We start from the raw sequence: 19,384 nt of genomic DNA, 5'->3' as shown, positions 1-19,384 counted from the left end.
AAATACCTAATGTGACAAACCTAATAGTGACAAACAATAGAGAAGTATGACGTAATTAAGATATAAAATGTATTGAAGTAACAATTATGTATAGTACCCTGGTAATATAATAAGTACAAAGTGTTGTTTTACTGGAAATGGTCCACCAACAGTAACTTAAAAAGATGTATGAATTCATGTACAAGCAAGATCTGAAGTGGTAGTGAAACCTAGTGTATGCATTAAAGCTAACTAATAAATAGTAAAAGAGATTGCTTAGTGTTAGGAAAAATATGCAGATAAGTTGTAAGATTAGACTCACCTGGTGTAGCAGGGAAAAGCAGTGTGATGGAATTGGGCAGTGTTTGTGGTTGAGACGTGAAGGACACGTCCCGGAAGTATTTATAAGGTTGGAGCTGGCCATTACTTTAGTGTAGTGTGTGACAGGATACACCTACACGTATTGAGGTTATGAGTTGGAGGCGTGAATGCGACCATAGGTACCCTTATGTTAGATGAGACAGAGCAGCTCATGGTGTCCTATAGGTTTAAGGAATTTAGCATTACATTCGTCCATAATTATTTGATGTAGTTTAGTGGTAGGTCCGAGAGAGACTACCTGAGGTTTCAGCGTCCGATCGAGTGGAAATGGATTGTCGCGTGAGCAAACTAATCAACTGCAGTACACTATGAATATGAAATAAACGTGCTATCCTGTGCTCCAAATTTTAATGGAGTGAGTGTTAAATAAGTACATACACTAGCGAAATAAATAAATAACATACTGACAGACGTAAAACATTATTTTAGCTCCGCATAAATACACTTCAAAGTAAGTAAGTACCTAATTGCAGATGTGGAACTGGCAACAGCAGAGGACCAATAAGTGGATTTTGTAGTCAACTGAACGTAGTGTGTTTTGAACACTCACAACTGTACTATTACCAAAGGTTACTCACATGTACAAAGAAGCTGAGAAAACAACCACTAATCATACTCATACTATCTCTAAGAATAAAGTAACCAAAGATGAGTCAGTTAAGTAAATAAGATGCAGATTTGTCAGGAATATACCGAGCATTGGTTCAGTGTTCCGGCCCAGAACTAATAAATTCAGATTAAATAGGATTTATGATTATATGCCTTGAGCATAAATTTTCTCTAAAGTGACTAATGGCGTTTTGAACCATTTGTTTACCGATTTTATGACAATTAAGTAACCACGAGAGTAGAATTGAAAAAAAAAATTCTGTTAACTTTGTTCCAGCAACATATTAAAGGATAAAATGTATATATCCCCATTTCTTTGTGACCCACCCTTACATATTAAGTGAACAGAGTCTGAGGCACTCTTTTTGTTTGTTCTACAGGACAAACCAGATAATGGCAGCCTGGTAGCTGCGTGAAAGCGTGGAGTGACTTGGACACAACTCACAGTGACCCCTCCCCTTTCCCCCATGTAATTTAGAGAGAACGTGAAGGACGCACACCATAGCAACTTCCCCTTCTCTACCCTGGTGAATGAAAGTGTAGGACGCCAGCCAAAGCGGCTACAACCACGTGTGTAAAAATTATTTGTGAACTTTTATTTCAGGTTTAGAAAAGACTGTTAAGAGATAATCATCTGTTTATGTATCATGTTATTTTCTTTGAATTTGTGTATGTAAAAATGTATTTAATGTAGTTAAGATTTTATAATTTTTCAATTTCTATGTGTTTGTTTGTCTAAGGCAATATGTATGCCAAAATATTTCGTTGACTTTGCTTAAAATTTTGGGTAATGACATTGTTTAAAAGGCAGTGAACATGCCTACAATTTAAATAATTAATGTAGGTAATAAGTTTTCTTTAATGTTTCTACAGGTTTATATTTCAATTTTGGTTTTCATAGGGAGTTAAACTGTACTCTTGCTTCCCTTTTTGTAATTAAATTTTTTTTTCATTCATTAACATTCATAAACAAAAAATTTAAGTAGAGGGTGATGTAGGGAAGCAGCCTACTCACGCTGTAATAAATTCACATCAGTTTCCATTGTGTGTCAGCCAGTCTGCTGTAACTAGCTCTGACATCATAAATGTTGCGCAATACCTTAAAAATCAAGCAAATGAACTAAAACTTTTCTAGCATGTCAGATATAATACTAAATTAATGTGTGTTAAATATTAGTTCGATAACTTCAGCCATTTCCGAGATTTGGACGTTTTTCTGGAAAAATCATTGGCGCAACAGAACAGAGCTAGAGACTTCAAAATTTATATTTAGATTCATCTTTCATAATAATTTAATAAAAACAGTACTTTGGATTTCACAAATTAAGACTTTAGTGGAAATTCATGATTTTCTGGTTTTCGTCTCAAAACTGAAGGAAGCAAGATAGATTAAGTAGGCTAGTAAATAAGGCTAGGATGTTTAGATTTAAATAGGTTGGAGGTCCGCTATGATTATGAAAATGTGTAAAGTTTCTTTTTAATACCTATAAAATTATAGCGATAGCGGATCTCAAAAGGGACAGTTCAGAGCTCATCTGCTGCGTGCAGGGCAATTAAATTAATTCTCTCGCCGAAAGTATTCAACTTAGCCACATCAAAATTTTATTATCAATACTTACCTGCGTGCTGAATGCACGTTTAAATTAAGAGCTTCCGCGGCCATCAGCCAAAGAAGCTATAAATTATTATGTAACTTGAAGTGGTGCGTTACTAGCCCAGCGGCTAGTCGAGAGAGCCGGAAAGATCAGGCGATCCCTCAGCCGTCCGCACCGCGGCTTTATATATATGAACACTGCGCGAGGAAAAAAGGCCCCAGTTCTCTCCAGACGCTGAATGACACGCCATCTGTGTCGGCAGTCGCGTCGCATCAGTGTATCTGCTACAAACAGCCTCGGGTGCCGTATTAAGTTACTAGAGATACGCGGAACTATGAAAACATTTTATGTGAAGTGTTAATTCTGGAATGATTTTCATTATCTAGCTTCAGTTTGCGTTTTGTCATATTTTCACGTGCCGTCGCGGGACAGACATTCTACCAAACATTTAGCGTGGCGTTTGATGAAATATTTTCATCAAATTATGGCGAGCATTCTTTTTAACATTTGATTCGGACATTTATAGTTGCATCAGCGTATTAGACTCTGAACTGTTCTGTTAGTTAGGTTGTAGGGATACTTGTGGTTTTTATTAGTGAATTTCAGAATATACTCAACTATTTTGGAAAACTGTTTTTTGATTAGAAATCCCGGACAATCTCCTAATTCCTCAGAGCTATAAGCTGCAGCTATAAGAACATTCTCAGGTAAAGTGGGCACTAGGATATCTATTTACTGGCTCCAAGGTTTATTAAATCACTTTCTGGGGGTCACGGAGTAAATAGAGAGCCAGTGTTGAGAACGGCAAAAGACAGCAATAACAACATTCCAAAAGCCAGAACTGATTAAACACGCAAGCGTTTATACAGCAATAGATTAATTACTTTTTACAAACTTATACATCCGCCGCCCCACAGTGTAACATGTGGATCCCAAGTGAGGGGTGCGTGTGACATCACGATATAACTGCCAATGTTGTTGTTGTGGTCTTCAGTCCAGAGACGGGTTTGATGCAGCTCTCCGTTCTACCCTATCCTGTGCAAGCTTCTTCATCTTCCAGTACCTACTGCAGCCTACATCCTTCTGAATCCGTTTAGTGTATTCATCTCTTGGTCTCCCTCTACGATTTTTGTCCTCCACACTGCCCTCCAATACTAAATTGGTGATCCCTTGATGCCTCAGAACATGTCCTACCAACTGATCCCTTCTTCTAGTCAAGTTGTGCCACAAACTCCTCTTCTCCCCAATTCTGTTCAGTACCTCCTCATTAGTTATGTGATCCACCCATTTAATCTTGAGCATTCTTCTGTAGCACCACATTTTGAAAACTTCTATTCTCTTCTTGTCTAGACTACTTATCATCCACATTTCACTTCCATACATTTCTACACCCCATACAAATACTTTCAGAAACGACTTCCTGACACAAATCTATACTCAATGTTAACAAATTTCTCTCCTTCAGAAATGCTTTTCTTGCCATTGCCAGTCTACATTTTATATCCTCTCTACTTTGACCATTGTGAGTTATTTTGCTCCCCAAATAGCAAAACTCATTTACTACTTTAAGCGTCTCATTTCTTAATATAATTCCCTCAGCATCGCCCAATTTAATTCGACTACATTCCATTATCCTCATTTTGCTTTTGTTGATTTCATCTTATATCATCCTTTCGAGACACTGTCCATTCCGTTTAGCTGCTCTTCCAGGTCCTTTGCTGTCTCTGACAGAGTTACAATGTCATCGGCAAACGTCAAAGTTTTTGTTTCTCCTCCATGGATTTTAATACCTACTCCAAATTTTTCTTTTGCTTCCTTTACTGCTTGCTCAATATACAGATTGAATAACATTGGGGATAGGCTACAACCCTGTCACAGTCCCTTCCCAGCCACTGCTTCCCTTTCATGCCCCTTGAGTCTTATAACTGCCATCTGGTTTCTGTACAAATTGTAAATAGTCTTTCTCTCCCTGTATTTTACTGCTGCCACCTTCAGAATTTGAAAGAGAGTATTCCAATCAACTTCGTCAAACACAGGCTTGCCTTTCCTTAATCTATTCTCTAAGACAAGTCATAGGGTCAGTATAGCCTCACGTGTTACAACATTTCTACTGTCAATACGGAATTTTAATTGAACGCTACTCTTTCCGTTTATTAAAATACCCCATACAGTGTGCATTTTTTCAAACTTCCAGCCTTTTATTCTCAGGTGATGCTTCATTCCACTATTATGAGCCATATTTGATTGTTTTCTGTATATTCTTTGCTGATTTTATGTTAATCTCGTTTTATGAGACATTGAATTTCATTAATAGTTGCTTGTAAGTGGAAGGTGCACAGTGTTTCAATAGCTTTTCAATAAATTATTAGGAACAGTAAAAATGTATTGAAGTACTCATATATGCAGAAATGTTAAGAATAATCAAGAAGTTAGTATTGATTAGAATGAAAGCAGTTGCTGACGTGTGTGAATATTACCAGACTATCAGTTTAGTAAGTCATGGTTGTAAAATACTAAAACAAATTCTTTACAGAAGAATGGAAGAACTGGTAGAAGCTGACCTGGTGGAAAGTTTGTATAGATTCTGGAGAAATGCAGCAAAATATGAGGCAATAGTGATCCTACAACTTATCTTAGAAGATACATTAAGGAAAGGCAACCCTACATTTACAGTATTTGTGGACTTAGGAAAGCTTTTGACAGCCGTGCCTGGAATGCTCTCCTTAAATCCTGAAGGTAGTAGGGGTAAAATACAGGGAGCAAGAGGCTATTTACACCATGTGGAAGTTATAACAGTTGAGGGAACAGAGGAAAGAAGTCATTGAGTGAGTGAGGCAGGGTTGTAGGCCTATCACTAATGTTATTCAATCAGTACATTGAGCAAGAAGAAAAGGAAACCTAAGAAATATTTGGAGTAGGAATGGAGAAGAAATAAAACTTCTGAGGTCTGTCAATGACAGTGTAATTCCCTCAGAGGCAGCGAAGGCCTTGGAAGTGCAGTTGAAAATTATGGACAGTGTCTTGAGAGGAGGATATAAGATAAACATCAACTAAAGCAAAACAAGGATAATTGGATATAGTTTAATTAAACCAAGTTATGCTATGGGAATTAAATTAGGAAATGACACACTTGAAACAGTAGACGAGTTTTGTTATTTGGGCAGCAAAATAACTTAGGATGACTGGAGTAGAGAGGACATAAAATTTAGACTGGCAATGGCAAGTAAAGCGTTTCTGAAGAAGATAAATTATGTAAAAATTGAGTATCAATTTAAGCTTTAGGAAGTCATTTCTGAAGCTATTTTTATCAGTGTATGTTCGGAAGATAAGAGTTCACACATGAAGAGACTAGAAGCCTCTGAAATGGGGTGCTATAAAAGAATGTTGTAAATTTAATGCCTAGGTTGTGTAACTAATGAGGAGGTACTAAATACAGTTGAGGGGCACAGCCTGACTAGAAGAAGGAATCGGTTGATAGGAGACATTCTGAGATACCAGGTGATCACCAATTCTGTACTGGAGGGAAGTGGGGGTGGGAGGGAAGGGGGCTGTAAAAATCATACAGGGAGACCAAGACATGAACAGAGTAAGCAGATTCAGTAGGATGTACGTTGCAGTAGTTACTCAGAGATAGAGAGTCTTGCACAGGCTAGAGTAGCATGGAGAGCTGCATCAAACCAGTCTCTGGACTGAAGGCCACAACAACAGCAATAAAAATTAATAATAATAAATAACGAAATATATATTCACATTTTGTGCATATCCAGGTGTGCAATGGGAACATGTTGTGATAAACACTGGAACCAATCCTTATATCGTTCAGTGTAATAGCATCGGTGCTCTTTTTACACACTCGTGATCTACAGCCTTAACTAAGACAGGTAGTGCAAAGCTGATCTTCACTAATTTTCTCTTTTAGTTCCAGGTGAGAACATAGGAAGGCAGGTTGTGGTGTTGATACTGCATTATCTGTGGCTAACATTATCCCAGGCTGAAGTTATCGCTGAATTGTTACTCGATATTTTATTAAAAAGATTTATGAATATAAGTCCTATATGCTATGGAAGGTAGAAAGTGTACGAGATGTGGCAGTAGCTGCTCCATGCCTGCTCTGGTGACTTTTGGCACCCACTGTCCACAACCTCCTCACTGCCCCACTACTACTGCAGGCCGACACCACCGTGGACAGTGAAGCTCTTGACACTGTGCTTCCAGGTGATCAGCTGAGTTGTGAAATGCACGTTCCTGTATGATATTTCAACAACGGACACAGTCGTCACCTTTGGGAGCTGCTAGCTGGGTCACTATGCATACTTGCTGCCTGGCCTACAACTGGACCGAAACACTGTCTACGTCGCACAGTTATTCGTAGCTGAGACTGATTCCTAGTGCCAGTTACACACTGTGATCCTCTTTTGTTTTTCAGAGACCGCACTGATATTCCGTGAAATGCAAATGCCTTCAGTGTTTACCACCCCTTGTGAGCAAGGTGCCCAGCCTTATTTAAACTGATATCTCCATCCCAGTTTACTACACTTTATGGACTTCTTTGTATTACTAGAATCCTTAATTACAGCATCCCAGAAACTTTGTGTTTACACGAGGACACTGGCCTTACAGCATTTCATCTCAAGATTATATCAGACGCAGTGCTCAGTGACAGCTGATTTGCTGAGCTGTTTTAGTTGGGTGTGTCAGTGAACTGTCCTCAACTGTTCTACTAGTCTGCCCCATGTAAGATATGCTACATACACTTGACCTCCTGAGAAGCAAATCATCTCTAACATTGCTAGCCACATTGCTTATCTTTGTTGACGTGACTGAAATACTGTGGATGCCATTTTCCATACAGGCCTACTGATTTCAGGAGACATTGGTAATAACGGCACAGTACAATCAGCCTACACCTGTGTAGTTCTGGAGTGCAGTGGATAGTGATACAGCTGCAACTAATGTATAACGTAATATACTTTTTGTTATTATAATATTTTGTAACACTAGCAAAGTGTATTTCCTTAGTTTGAATGTATTGATTTATTTTGATGTTTTGGGACCCATGTTTTTTCCTACATCACATTCAATTATTTTCCTTTATTTCTGAACGCCTATGCCTTTGTATTTTGAGTTTCCAGGATGAAATATTGATGACCATATGTGAAAAATTATGTTCCCACTTATCAATTATCAGCAGAGAATTTTGGTCTTAACAATATTTAAAACTGTTAAAACCCCATTTTAAATTTATTGCATCTAACACTAATTGATTATTCAAGCTTAAAAAAACTTCAATTACTATTTGATTAAAGTATTATACACATTCCATTTGTGAACAAATACCGATATGAGTGATACTCTACAATCCATCTTGTATCTTTGGTTTATGTTTCTCTAGCTGGAGGTAGTTGGCAGTGAGCTGTGGAGAAAGGAACCCGTTTTGTAACTGTGTCGATGATCAGACATGTGAAACTGCAACTTCTCTCCATTGCACCCATGTGAAACACATTGTTCACGGGTGAACAAATCTGAAAAACTGATTTTTTTTTTTTTTTTTTTTTTTTTTTTTTTTTTTTACACCTGATTAGATAATTCTGAGAACATGACAGAAATGCATTGTTGACTATTTTACTGGATGAATGAATTGTGCTAGTATCCTGAGACCAAGAAGGAGAAGGATATATTGTTCTGAAACGTTTTCAAGATCCAAACACCCTTTTGGTAAAATCATACCCCACTTTTTTTTCCAGACAGCAAGCAAGAACAACAAGTACAACAATGTACTTAAGATGAGTGTTATTCTTAACTATTTATTGTTCGCTATGTTAATGAAATATTTCTAGCACCTGAGCCCTGCAATTTCTTTTAGTCAACTCTACATATCGTGTCCACAGACAGACGTGTGACTTTTTATTGCAACAGTTATTCAAACATATTTTAATCATACAGCAGGACACGGTGGCTTTAGAACACCCACTACATACCGGCTAGCAAAATATCTGGAACACCAAGAGAATGTGTATTTCAGGCAAAATCGTGTCATCTCTGTAAAACAAACATGTGAAGCAGTGCAGCAGGAGCTAGGAGTCAAACTCGGCTATAAATAGTGGTGTGATACAAATTTTAACATCATTCTTTACAAAAAGATATCTCCAAGTCAAAAACAAAGTCATATTCTATGAGAACATGGAAACATGTCTTTCAGCACCCATGTAAGGAACTATAATATGGGAATTTCCATCCATTACTCAACAAAATAGACCAATTAGTACAAAGTAAGTCATTAGGTGGAATCTTTGGGAATCTCTGTGCACCCCCCCTCCCTTCCAAATTGGGGCATCTTTACTTGCTCACTGTGCACTCAGAACTGTAAAGAGGGATGTGACGCGATCGACAGGTGTACTAGAGACACTGTCCTACACATCTGTGCAAAACTTCATCAGGCTTCCACCGTGGTTTCCTTTTCTGCAACTGATTGGACCTTACTTTCCGAATAGCCCTCGTATGACTTTCTTAAAAAAAAAAAAAAAGAGGAAAATCTAGGGTGGAATGTAATAACATTATGAAAAAGATAATTGCAGTCTCTGGCTACTGAGACCTGACTTGGTTTGTGGCCTCATAAGACAGGGACTGCTGTCATGTATGCATGAGCCCCATTTGCGTACGTGCGTGTGTGTGTGTGTGTGTGTGTGTGTGTGTGTGTGTGTGTGGGCGCGCGCAACCAATGAGGGCTTGTTGGCCAAAAACTCATTTTCTGGTGCCTGTCTGCAACTCAGTATCTCTGCTATATGGTAAGTAGCAACTATCCTTTTCACAATACTGTTACTAAGAAATGACATTTATGAAGAAGAATCTAGACCCCAAAACAGGTTCTACGTGACATTAAAAATTACATATCAATAAGCAAAGTTTTTCCTCTGTAGCATGGAACCCGTGAGGTGTGGAACTAACAACTTATGACCCAAACCTTCCCCCAAAGGGATCAAAAGAATGTGTGCCTTCAAGCTTATAAACTAAATATTTTACTGTCATGCAAGTGATAGCAAAGGTGATATAATGTGTGAAAAAAAGGGAAAAAATTGAATTTTTTGAGAGTCCAGGCAGCAGGTACACTTAATAATACATCTCACGTCAACTGAAGAAGATGACTGGGTCAGTCGTTGAAGTATCGTGTGGAATAATGGAACGGACAACTCAGCTAAGCACCCAAAAAGTACAGTGTTAATTTATGACGCTGCGGAAATGTGAGAGGAGATGCTGCGGCCGACCTGGAGTCCTGGGTGGGTGGCGGCGGTGTGGCCGTAATGTTGAAGTCGCAGCCGTCCCTCCTGGTGGGCAGCCTTACTGCGTCTGGCCGGGGGACGCCGAAGCCGACCCACATGGAGAAGGCGAGCCCCGTGGCCAGGCCTATTATGGCTCTCTGCAACACCGTCACGTAGCAGTAGGCGTTCAGTGGGAAGAGGGGCTGAAAAATAGTCAAAAGAGTCTGCAGGGATCTGAGAAAAGTTCACGTCACTCTTTCAGTTGACGGTGAGGAGAAAGAACTGAAGGATGAGAAAGCCTCGTGGGCATCTGTCAATATTTATGCAATCTGGGCAAGACTAATACTGCCATTTCTGATACCAAAGTATTTGGGAAATTCGTGTTGATTGTTAAGAAAAGTAACGAGGAAAAATGTCACCGATTACTACCCTTAAAAGTGAAGCAACAGGAAACGAACTTAACCATCCAGTGGGTTCACCGTTTTTCGTAACACAAGCCGGCACACGGTATACTTTGTACACTTGTAAACAGCAGTGGTCTTTATGATACCGAGGTTAAGACGTGTGAGCAAATTCGTTGTTCAATCTTAGTTTGATTACATAACCATAAAATAAACTTACATACCCTTGCTAAAGCATTGCTTAACTAAACAATAATGAAATAAACTTTCATTACGTCGCTTCGTTGCCACGGATAGGTGTTACTTCTTGGTAATGACCCACGGTATACAGCTGCATCGGACCCCAACCAACCAATTATTTGATTACTAATTAACTCATACGGGACAGCTTCATTAGGGGGGTTTTGCTGCTAGCTCACCATCTGTGTCACTTTCGTGCATGGCCCATGAATTTTTTTTGTTACCTAACTCACTGTTTATTTTATTTTACTGCTAATCACTTGGACATATGTCAATCACCAATCTAGCTGAAACAAAAACGAAGGAATTGGTATAGCCTCACAACTGTGAAACAACAATGGAACAGTGCAAAACAGTGTCATTTGTGTTGGTGGACTTTTTACTGATTGCTGCCACTTAATGATGTCGGCAAAGATATGGACATTCTATAGTTCACAAAGCTGACCATCAATTGAACTGTGTGTTAATAAATGTGAAGAGAAACGAACACATTATTCCACAGTGTTGGGATATCATTTAATAACAGTGTACCACATCCAACTATCAAGCAGCAGAAGCTGCAGATGTTTATGCACAAGTTCAGTAAGCTAAAACTGTTATATGACCTATACTGAGCTGTTATAATTCTCGCAATGTCTGTCTCAGTTTCATGGGTGGCTGCCATCAGGTCAGTACATTGACCTTAACACTGGAACAGCAGTCTTGCATTGCTGAAACTGGTGTCTCATGTGTCAATTCCTTTACAGATACCAAGCGAGCTGGTGCACTGGTTAGCATGCTGGACTCCTACCTGGGAGGGCCATAGTTCAAATCTGTGTCTGGTCATCCACGTTTAGGTTTTCCATGATTTCTCAAAATCAATCCAGCCAAACTCCAGGATGATGCCTTTGGAAGGGCATGGCCAATTTTTTTTCCAAATCCTTGAACATCCTGAGCTTCTGCTCCGTCTCTATTGATCTCAATGTCGACTGGATTAAATACTAATTTTTCCTTCCTTACTTTCTTCCCTTCACACATGTATTGCATATTCTCAGGACCCTCCCAAGTCCTGGTTTTTCAGAACTTTTGCTACAACTGGTTTCGAGATTTCATTTTATAATCATTCTTAGTATTATCTTGAGACAGGTGATACGAAAGCCTACAGAAGCTATCACCCATTTTTTAACTGAGTGCTATCAGGTTCCCTCCTTTTATAATACGTTTTATCTTTCATTTATTCACACTTAAGGATCTATCAGAGTACTGCCCATCCTAATTGACAATTATTTTATAGACAGATCTAAAGCAAAAGGGCTAATCATTGCAGTTGGCACTGTGGCACTATTAGTTTCTTTCTCAGGGAACAGAGATGGATAGATTGGGGAATGTTAGAAGGAGGGGTAGCTCACCTGGACACCAAAATGAAAAGGAGCCACTGATTGTGACAATGAGGGCAGAGAGGATGAAGGAGGGAAAGGGAAACTTTTCTGAAAAAGAGAAATACCTTAATTTCTAACACATATTTAAGTAAGTCTTTTCTGGAAGAATCTGTTTGGAATGTATCATTATATGAAAGTAAGACAAAAACAATAAACACTACAGACAAAAAGAAAATAGAACGTTTTCAAAATGGATGCTACAGAAGAATGCCAAGAGATATGTGGGTAGTTCGGATAATTACGGAAGAGGTACCAAATCAAATTGGAGAGAAAATAATTGTGGCACACCTAAACAAAAAAAGGAGATCAGATGAGTGGTACACATCTGGAGGCATCAAAGAATCATCAGTTTGGTAACGGACAGGAAGTGTGGGGGACAGAAATTGCAGAGTGAGACCGAGGCTTGGTGACCAAAACAGAAAATTTGACAAAAGATTTGACACTTTAGACGAGAAAAATGACAATTTAAAACGTGACATTGGGAAATTTGACACTAAATTCGATGAACTGACACGGGACATAAAACAAAATTTTGAAAAACAATCTAGACAAATTGTCGACTTGACAGAAACCACCAGTAGTCTTGAAAGGAAATTTACTGACTTACCAGACAAGGTTACGAGACAAGAAAAGGTATTTGTGGAATTCAGTGACGAGACAAAAACTGACTTACAACGATGTAATGAGAAATTGTTAACAGTAGTTTTTGAACAACAGAAAACCAGTACCCAAGTTGACGAATTACGACAGTCACACAATTCCGTAAAAACAAACCAAGAACACTTAGACCTGACGATAACAGACCTTTCAGACAGATTAAATGATGTAACATTGGAGCAGAAATCCTTACAGGAAAAGTTAGAAAAACTTGAAGACAGAGCAGATGTAGCATCTTTAAAGAATGACACAACTCTAGCAGAGAAACTTGTACATGAATGCAAATTATGTGATGATTATTTAGATGAGAAGTTTGAGACAATGACACAGATCATTTTAGATAAGACAAAGGAACAAGTAAAGGGAGAAACAGATAATATTCAGAAAGAGGTACGTAAACTTAAAGAAAATGTAATACCGAGATTGTCAGTGATACCAAAACGCATAACAGGCAACCAAAACACAAATGAGAATCCGAATAATGCTAGACCCAGCATACAGCCGAAAATAGAATTACCAATGAGTGATACAAATCCCAATGAACCATTTTCAATGCTACCACAAGATCAAAATTGCTATCAGACATCACCACATACTATGCACAGTTTGACACAAAATGCAGCACCCATAATACCATCGGGAGTAGCTGATGAAACATTAGTACGACATGGATACTTTCAGACATTTTCATGTGATGAGAAAGACAAAGTGCATCCGACTGTTTTCATCCACTCTTTTGATGGTATTTTCCTGAGACATTGGTTAGAAGCCGATAAAATTCGATATGTTACAAATTTGTTACGTGGAAGAGCAGCTAAGTGGGGAGCAGCAATGAAAAGACGATGTTTAACATTTGAACAGTTTGAACAAGCATTTCTTGAGGAATTCTGGTCGATAACAGAACAGCAAAGTTTAAAACGAGAAGTATACAATCCAGAAATTTACAACCGGAAGAAAGAGACTTTACGTCAATACTTTGAACGCTACCTAGACAAAACATTATATTGGACAAAACCAGCAGATTTACCAGACGTAATTAGAACACTTAAAAGCCACTTACCATTTCCTTACCGTGATAAATTAATAGGAGTGTCCGAGGACAACATAAAGAATTTTTTCAGTTATGTTGATGAGATAGATGATGTTTACAGAGATGAGATCAGGAATTTCAATCAATAGTATCCGATCCATCCAAGCAATTCGCGTACGCACAACAGAAATGACAGAGGCTATTGAAATCTGCCTCAGACACCACAACAAAACACCCAAAGAAACAATTCGCACTACACTGGGACAAATCCATTCAATATTAGGAGAAACAACTCGCAGCAGTGGCAAGGAAACAGTAATTATTACTATAATGGTTATCCGAACAGTAATTACAATCAGAACAATAACAGTTATATTCAAAATAACAACAACAGAGGAAGGAACCGAAATCATAGAGATCAAAGAAGAGAGGATAACAGGTACCATCCAGGATATTTTCAGAGAAACGACATCCAAACATGTATTGCAGGAATAACAGTAATGACAATTCCAGTTACAGTCAAAGACGAAATAATGTATGGGGAAATCACAATGGACCACCGGCACGACACATGCAATACAGCAACCCTCAATTCCTACCTAACGGAACTCCCAATGCGACGCGAGTTAATTTCAACAACCAAACAGCTGATACTTGGGTGACGCGCGACAGAAATGTAAATATTATTGAGTTGGGCAATGAACCTAACCCGCAGCAACAACCGAATTTACCGGAAAACGAACGACGACCGAGCTAAGCGCTTGAGTTACGGTCGATAGGGAGCAGAGCGCAACGGAACCGACGATTTGTTTTCTCCGATATGATGACAGTAACAAATAGAAAAAGAATTATATCAGGATGTAGATTTTAATAGTACCAGTAAAACAAAGAAGATTATTCAGGCTATAACACGAGTTATGATTGGTAGTGATGAAGTGGAAGTAATGTCAGATACAGGAGCAGCAGCAAGTGTCATTTCAATGTCCTTATATAATGAACTCAAACAAATAATGAACATACAAACATTGCCAGTACAGAATTGTCACATTATAAGTGCCACCGGGAACAAATCAAAGAATGTGAAATTTCAAGCGCTAATTAACTTCACATTTTCAAATATACCACTCAATTACAGTTTTCTGGTAGTAGACAAATTAGTTATGCATTGCATATTAGGAATTGACTTTTTGAATGAATATCAAGCAATCACAGATTTAGGAAAAGGGAAATGTCATTTAACCGTAAACCAACAACAACTGACAATAGAGTTAACACAGGGTAAAAACTTAAACAGTAAACAGAGTAAGTTTGAACAGTTACATTTGGTGTATCCACCAGCAACAAACATATGTGATTTAACTTTTAATGAAGCTGTAGCTCAGGGAATTAAACCTAATGATTTATATGAAAAATGCACAGAATCTGAATATCTGACAAAGGAACAACAACTTTAATTACTTGAAGTTTTGCAGCAATTTGCTGAGGTATTTGTGGAGAAACCTATACTTATGAGATGGATGTTAAACCACACAAAACATACTGTAGAACATATTATAATATTCCTTGGTCAAAGAAACCCACAGTTTTGAAAGAGATTGAAAAAATGCAAGCTTGGGGTATCATTGTAATGTCAATTTCACCATATTGCAGTCCGATCCTAGCAGTTAATAAAGAGGATGGTAGTGTAAGGTTAGAGCTGGACGCACAAGATATTAACAAAGTTATAATCCCAATCAACACACGACCTATAAATCTGGAAGAACAACTTTTAAAATTTCATAATGTACAGTATTTAACCAATATCGACCTCCGCTCATCGTTTTGGCAGGTGAACCTCCATAAAAACAGTCGTAAATACACTGCATTTCTATGTGAGGGACGTAGTTACCAATTTTGTGTTCTACCCTTTGGTCTACAAGTGAGTGCTGGAGTATTTATTGAAGCCTTAGATGCTGTTCTTGGACCACAATTGTTATCGCAAATCACAGTTTATGTTGACAACATTGTCATTGCCACCACTACTTGGGAAGAACATGTTAATCTTTTGAAGCAACTTCTGACTAAATTTTCTGACGCAGTTGTCACTATCAATATATCAAAGACGAAATTAGGGAGGAGAGAAATCAAATTCCTTGGTCACATCATATCAACGGAAGGAATTTATCCAGACTCAAGAAAAATTGATGCAATAAAGAATTTTCCATCCCCACAGAATCGTAAACAACTCAAAGCCTTTCTTGGTCTATCTTCATTCTTTAGGAAATTTGTACCCTACCACCTTCTTAACAGTCCACATCTATCTTTACTCAAAAGAAATAATATTTGGAAATGGACAGAGTTCTGTCAGACAGATTTTGAAGCGATTAAGAATGCTTTAGTTAATGCACCGTTGTTATGTCATCCTGACCTGAGGTCAGACTTTTGCCTAGTAACAGATGCAAGTTCCTATGGGCTCAGAGCATTTTTATTCCAAATTCATGTAAAAATTGAACAAACAGTCATCAAACCTACAAGTTTTGCTAGCCGTACGCTCACTGAATGCGAAAAGTCATATTCAGTGACCGAGCGCGAAACACTTGCCATAGTATGGGCATTTTGAAAGTTTCGCTACTTTCTATGGGGAAAACGTACTAAGCTTTATACTGATCATCAAGGAGAATCCAACATTATAGCCAATGCTCTATCTCGTTTGCCACAAGGCCTACAAGAATTTTCAGATGTGACAGAACAAACATCAGATTTCAAAATTTTACTCATGTATGACAGTACATTTGCACCTTACTACAAATGCAGGAACTTAGCCATATTGCAGGACAATGATCCCAGGTGGATCCAGATAAAGAATAAATTACGTGCAGGAACACACCCACATCTTGAAAAATATTACACATTACACAAAGAAGTATTATTTCACCGACGAAACCCTGAATCACAGCATTGGTGTGTTTGCTTACCTGAAGCTCATGTCGACGATTTTATTTTATTTACACACAGAACTTGGGGACACTATGGTGTAACCAAATGTACAGATAAGATTATACAATACTGCTATTTTCCAAACTTAAGGTGAAGAGTATTGTGTAATATTAGGAAATGCATAATATGTCAGAAAGCCAAATATTCTAATCGCACAAGCATGAATGAATTGCACCCAATCATACCTAAGAGGCCATTACAGCTAATTTCTTTAGATATTGCAGGACCCTATCCACAAGCACGTGGAGGAATGAAATACATCCCTGCTGTGTTAGATGTTTCCACAAAGTATTTAAAATTATATGCTTTACGTTCAGTTCTACCACTGCTATTACCAGACGTCTATTAACAGATTATTTTGTAAGAATAGGAAAACCTGAAGTTATGATCACGGATAATGCAGCATATTTTATTTATGTCTGCTTGTGTCTGTATATGTGTGTGTGTGTGTGTGTGTGTGTGTGTGTGTGTGTGTGTGTGTGTGTGTGTGTGCGAGTGTATACCCGTCCCTTTTTGCCCCTAAGGTAAGTCTTTCCGCTCCCGGGACTGGAATGACTCCTTACCCTCTCCCTTAAAACCCACATCCTTTCGTCTTTCCCTCTTTCCTGATAAGGCAACAGTTTGTTGTGAAAGCTTGAATTTTGTGTGTATGTTTGTGTTCGTTTGTGTGTCTGTCGACCTGCCAGCACTTTCATTTGGTAAGTCACATCATCTTTGTTTTTAGGTATATTTTCCTTCGTGGAATGTTTCCTTCTATTATAAACATATATATATATATATATGAGGAATACGTATGTTATTTCGTGAAGAATGAATAATGGATAGGTGAGAATGTTATGAGTAATTGAGAATATGTTGAGAGGAGAGAAAAGAGATTTGAACGCTATATCACATGTACTCATGGAATACAGAATGAAAGTAGTGGAAAGAATATTATTTATTGAAAGATTGGTATGCCTGAGATAAGAACTTATGTGATGTCTTATATATTCTTATAACTAAAGGTGAAAGTATAGATTTATGTGGAAAGAATTGTTTACAGCGGCCACTGTTGGAAATATACCAGAAGACTTAAATCTGTAACACTTAAACACTAAACTAATGGGAACTTGTAGTGAAATTATTGGAGTTATGTAGGCTTGACACTTCAGATTGGAAGAATTATTTAAGAGAACATATTTAGCAGTCATCTAATGACATAATTAAAGCTCATCTACTGTACTGAACTAATGCACCATTAAACAGAAAGGAGAATAAGGAGAAAACAAAACATCAGTCCTCTGTTGCGGCTCATACTCTCATCCCTCCATTAGAAAAATTTATACATGTTGATGAAATATTTGACATTATATAATTCATGATTATCTGACAGTATGGAGAGACATACACACATATTTATTTATGAATAGAATTTTACAGGTACCACAAGGTAAATACAGAATGGATATACAGCATGGAACGTAGCACCAATTATCCAAGAAGATTTATTTATTTACTAAGTAAAACATTTATTTATATTGCTTGATACTCATGAAAGGAAGGAGATGAAGTACACAAAAATTGTAAGAACATGATTGACATACACTTACCATACGGATGTACATACTTTTAGGATCCTAAGATATTTAGAGGGGCACCGCTCTTAGAAACGGTAGCCTAATAGAGGGGTACCACTCTTAGAAACAGCAATAGTGGGGACACCACACTTAGATACGGTATTATGTACAGGAACTTTTACACTATAGCCTAATAAGTTAACATGTACTTTATTTATCATATTTTATTTTGTGTAGGCCACTGTAGGAGATGACTTTACTAGTATTTATGAAGTAGTTAGCAACCATCCCATGAACCTATCCTCCTACAGAGGGCTGTCTTGAAGCTTGAAACATGTGTAAATTTTATTCCAGGAGGCAAGATGAATTTTAAGTTGAATATTCTAGCGAGTTGCCACAATTATCTTCAAATGTTGCTAGTGTAACGCAAAAAAAAGGAATGAAAGGAAAAAGAATGAGCTAACAAATAAAATAAATAAAATGTATATTTCAATCTGAATGTAATGTAATTCACAAGTCAGCACAATGATATTGAATGTAACGTAAAAATTTACTATATTTATTATTTAATTCTGTATATGTACTATATGACAACAATGTAACTATCTCATGTAATGATTAATTTAAATATTTGTATATTTATGTACTTACTAGGGTCTAGTGCAGCAGGGGATACAACCCGTCGGCTTTGAACAATGACGTCATTCCTTAGTCATAGATCTTAATGTCTTCACTTCGAGGCATAGATAATAAAGCAGTTCTGTGTTCTAATAAGCTTTTGCTGTGATGTTTCAATTTCGTTTTTTTACTGATTGCTTAATAAAGTAGGATCAGTTTATTCTATCTCGTGAGATTTTTTTTTTAAAGCTACTGAAGGCAGCTACAACACTAGAAGAATCGCTTCTCGGCTTTTGACAAGATATTGCTTAATAAAGTAGGATCAGTTTATTCTATCTCGTGAGATTTTTTTTTTAAAAATCCAAAAAAAAAATTGCTTAATAAAGTAGGATCAGTTTATTCTATCTCGTGAGATTTTTTTTTAAAAATCCAAAAAAAAAAAAATTGCTCAATAAAGTAGGATCAGTTTATTCTATCTCGTGAAATTTTTTTTTAAAAAGCCAAAAAACATTTATTAACTACTGAAGGGAGAGATAAACATTGATTTTGTCAAAAGCATAAGTGTTTTTTGACTTTTTAAAAAAAAAAAATCTCACGAGATAGAATAAACTGATCCTACTTTATTAAGCAATATCTTGTCAAAAGCCGAGAAGCGATTGTTCTTTATG

General features: G+C 37.5%; 1 protein-coding gene across 1 annotated transcript in view; it reads right to left on the bottom strand.

The window, feature by feature from the left end:
- LOC124720493 overlaps nucleotides 1-18,800 on the bottom strand; it is a 36,966-nt gene extending 18,166 nt beyond the window's left edge. Inside the window, exons 1-2 of the mRNA XM_047245853.1 lie at nucleotides 18,750-18,800; nucleotides 9,827-9,978 (exon numbers count right to left, since the gene is read on the bottom strand). Of these exons, the coding sequence (XP_047101809.1) occupies nucleotides 9,827-9,939 (113 nt within the window). The 5' untranslated portion in view covers nucleotides 9,940-9,978; nucleotides 18,750-18,800. The remainder of the gene's footprint in view (nucleotides 1-9,826; nucleotides 9,979-18,749) is intronic.
- Nucleotides 18,801-19,384: the final 584 nt, after the last annotated feature.

The sequence above is a fragment of the Schistocerca piceifrons genome, chromosome 11, assembly GCF_021461385.2.
Source record: "Schistocerca piceifrons isolate TAMUIC-IGC-003096 chromosome 11, iqSchPice1.1, whole genome shotgun sequence".
Taxonomy (NCBI): domain Eukaryota; kingdom Metazoa; phylum Arthropoda; class Insecta; order Orthoptera; family Acrididae; genus Schistocerca; species Schistocerca piceifrons.
This window is presented reverse-complemented; position numbering and strand designations above follow the sequence as displayed.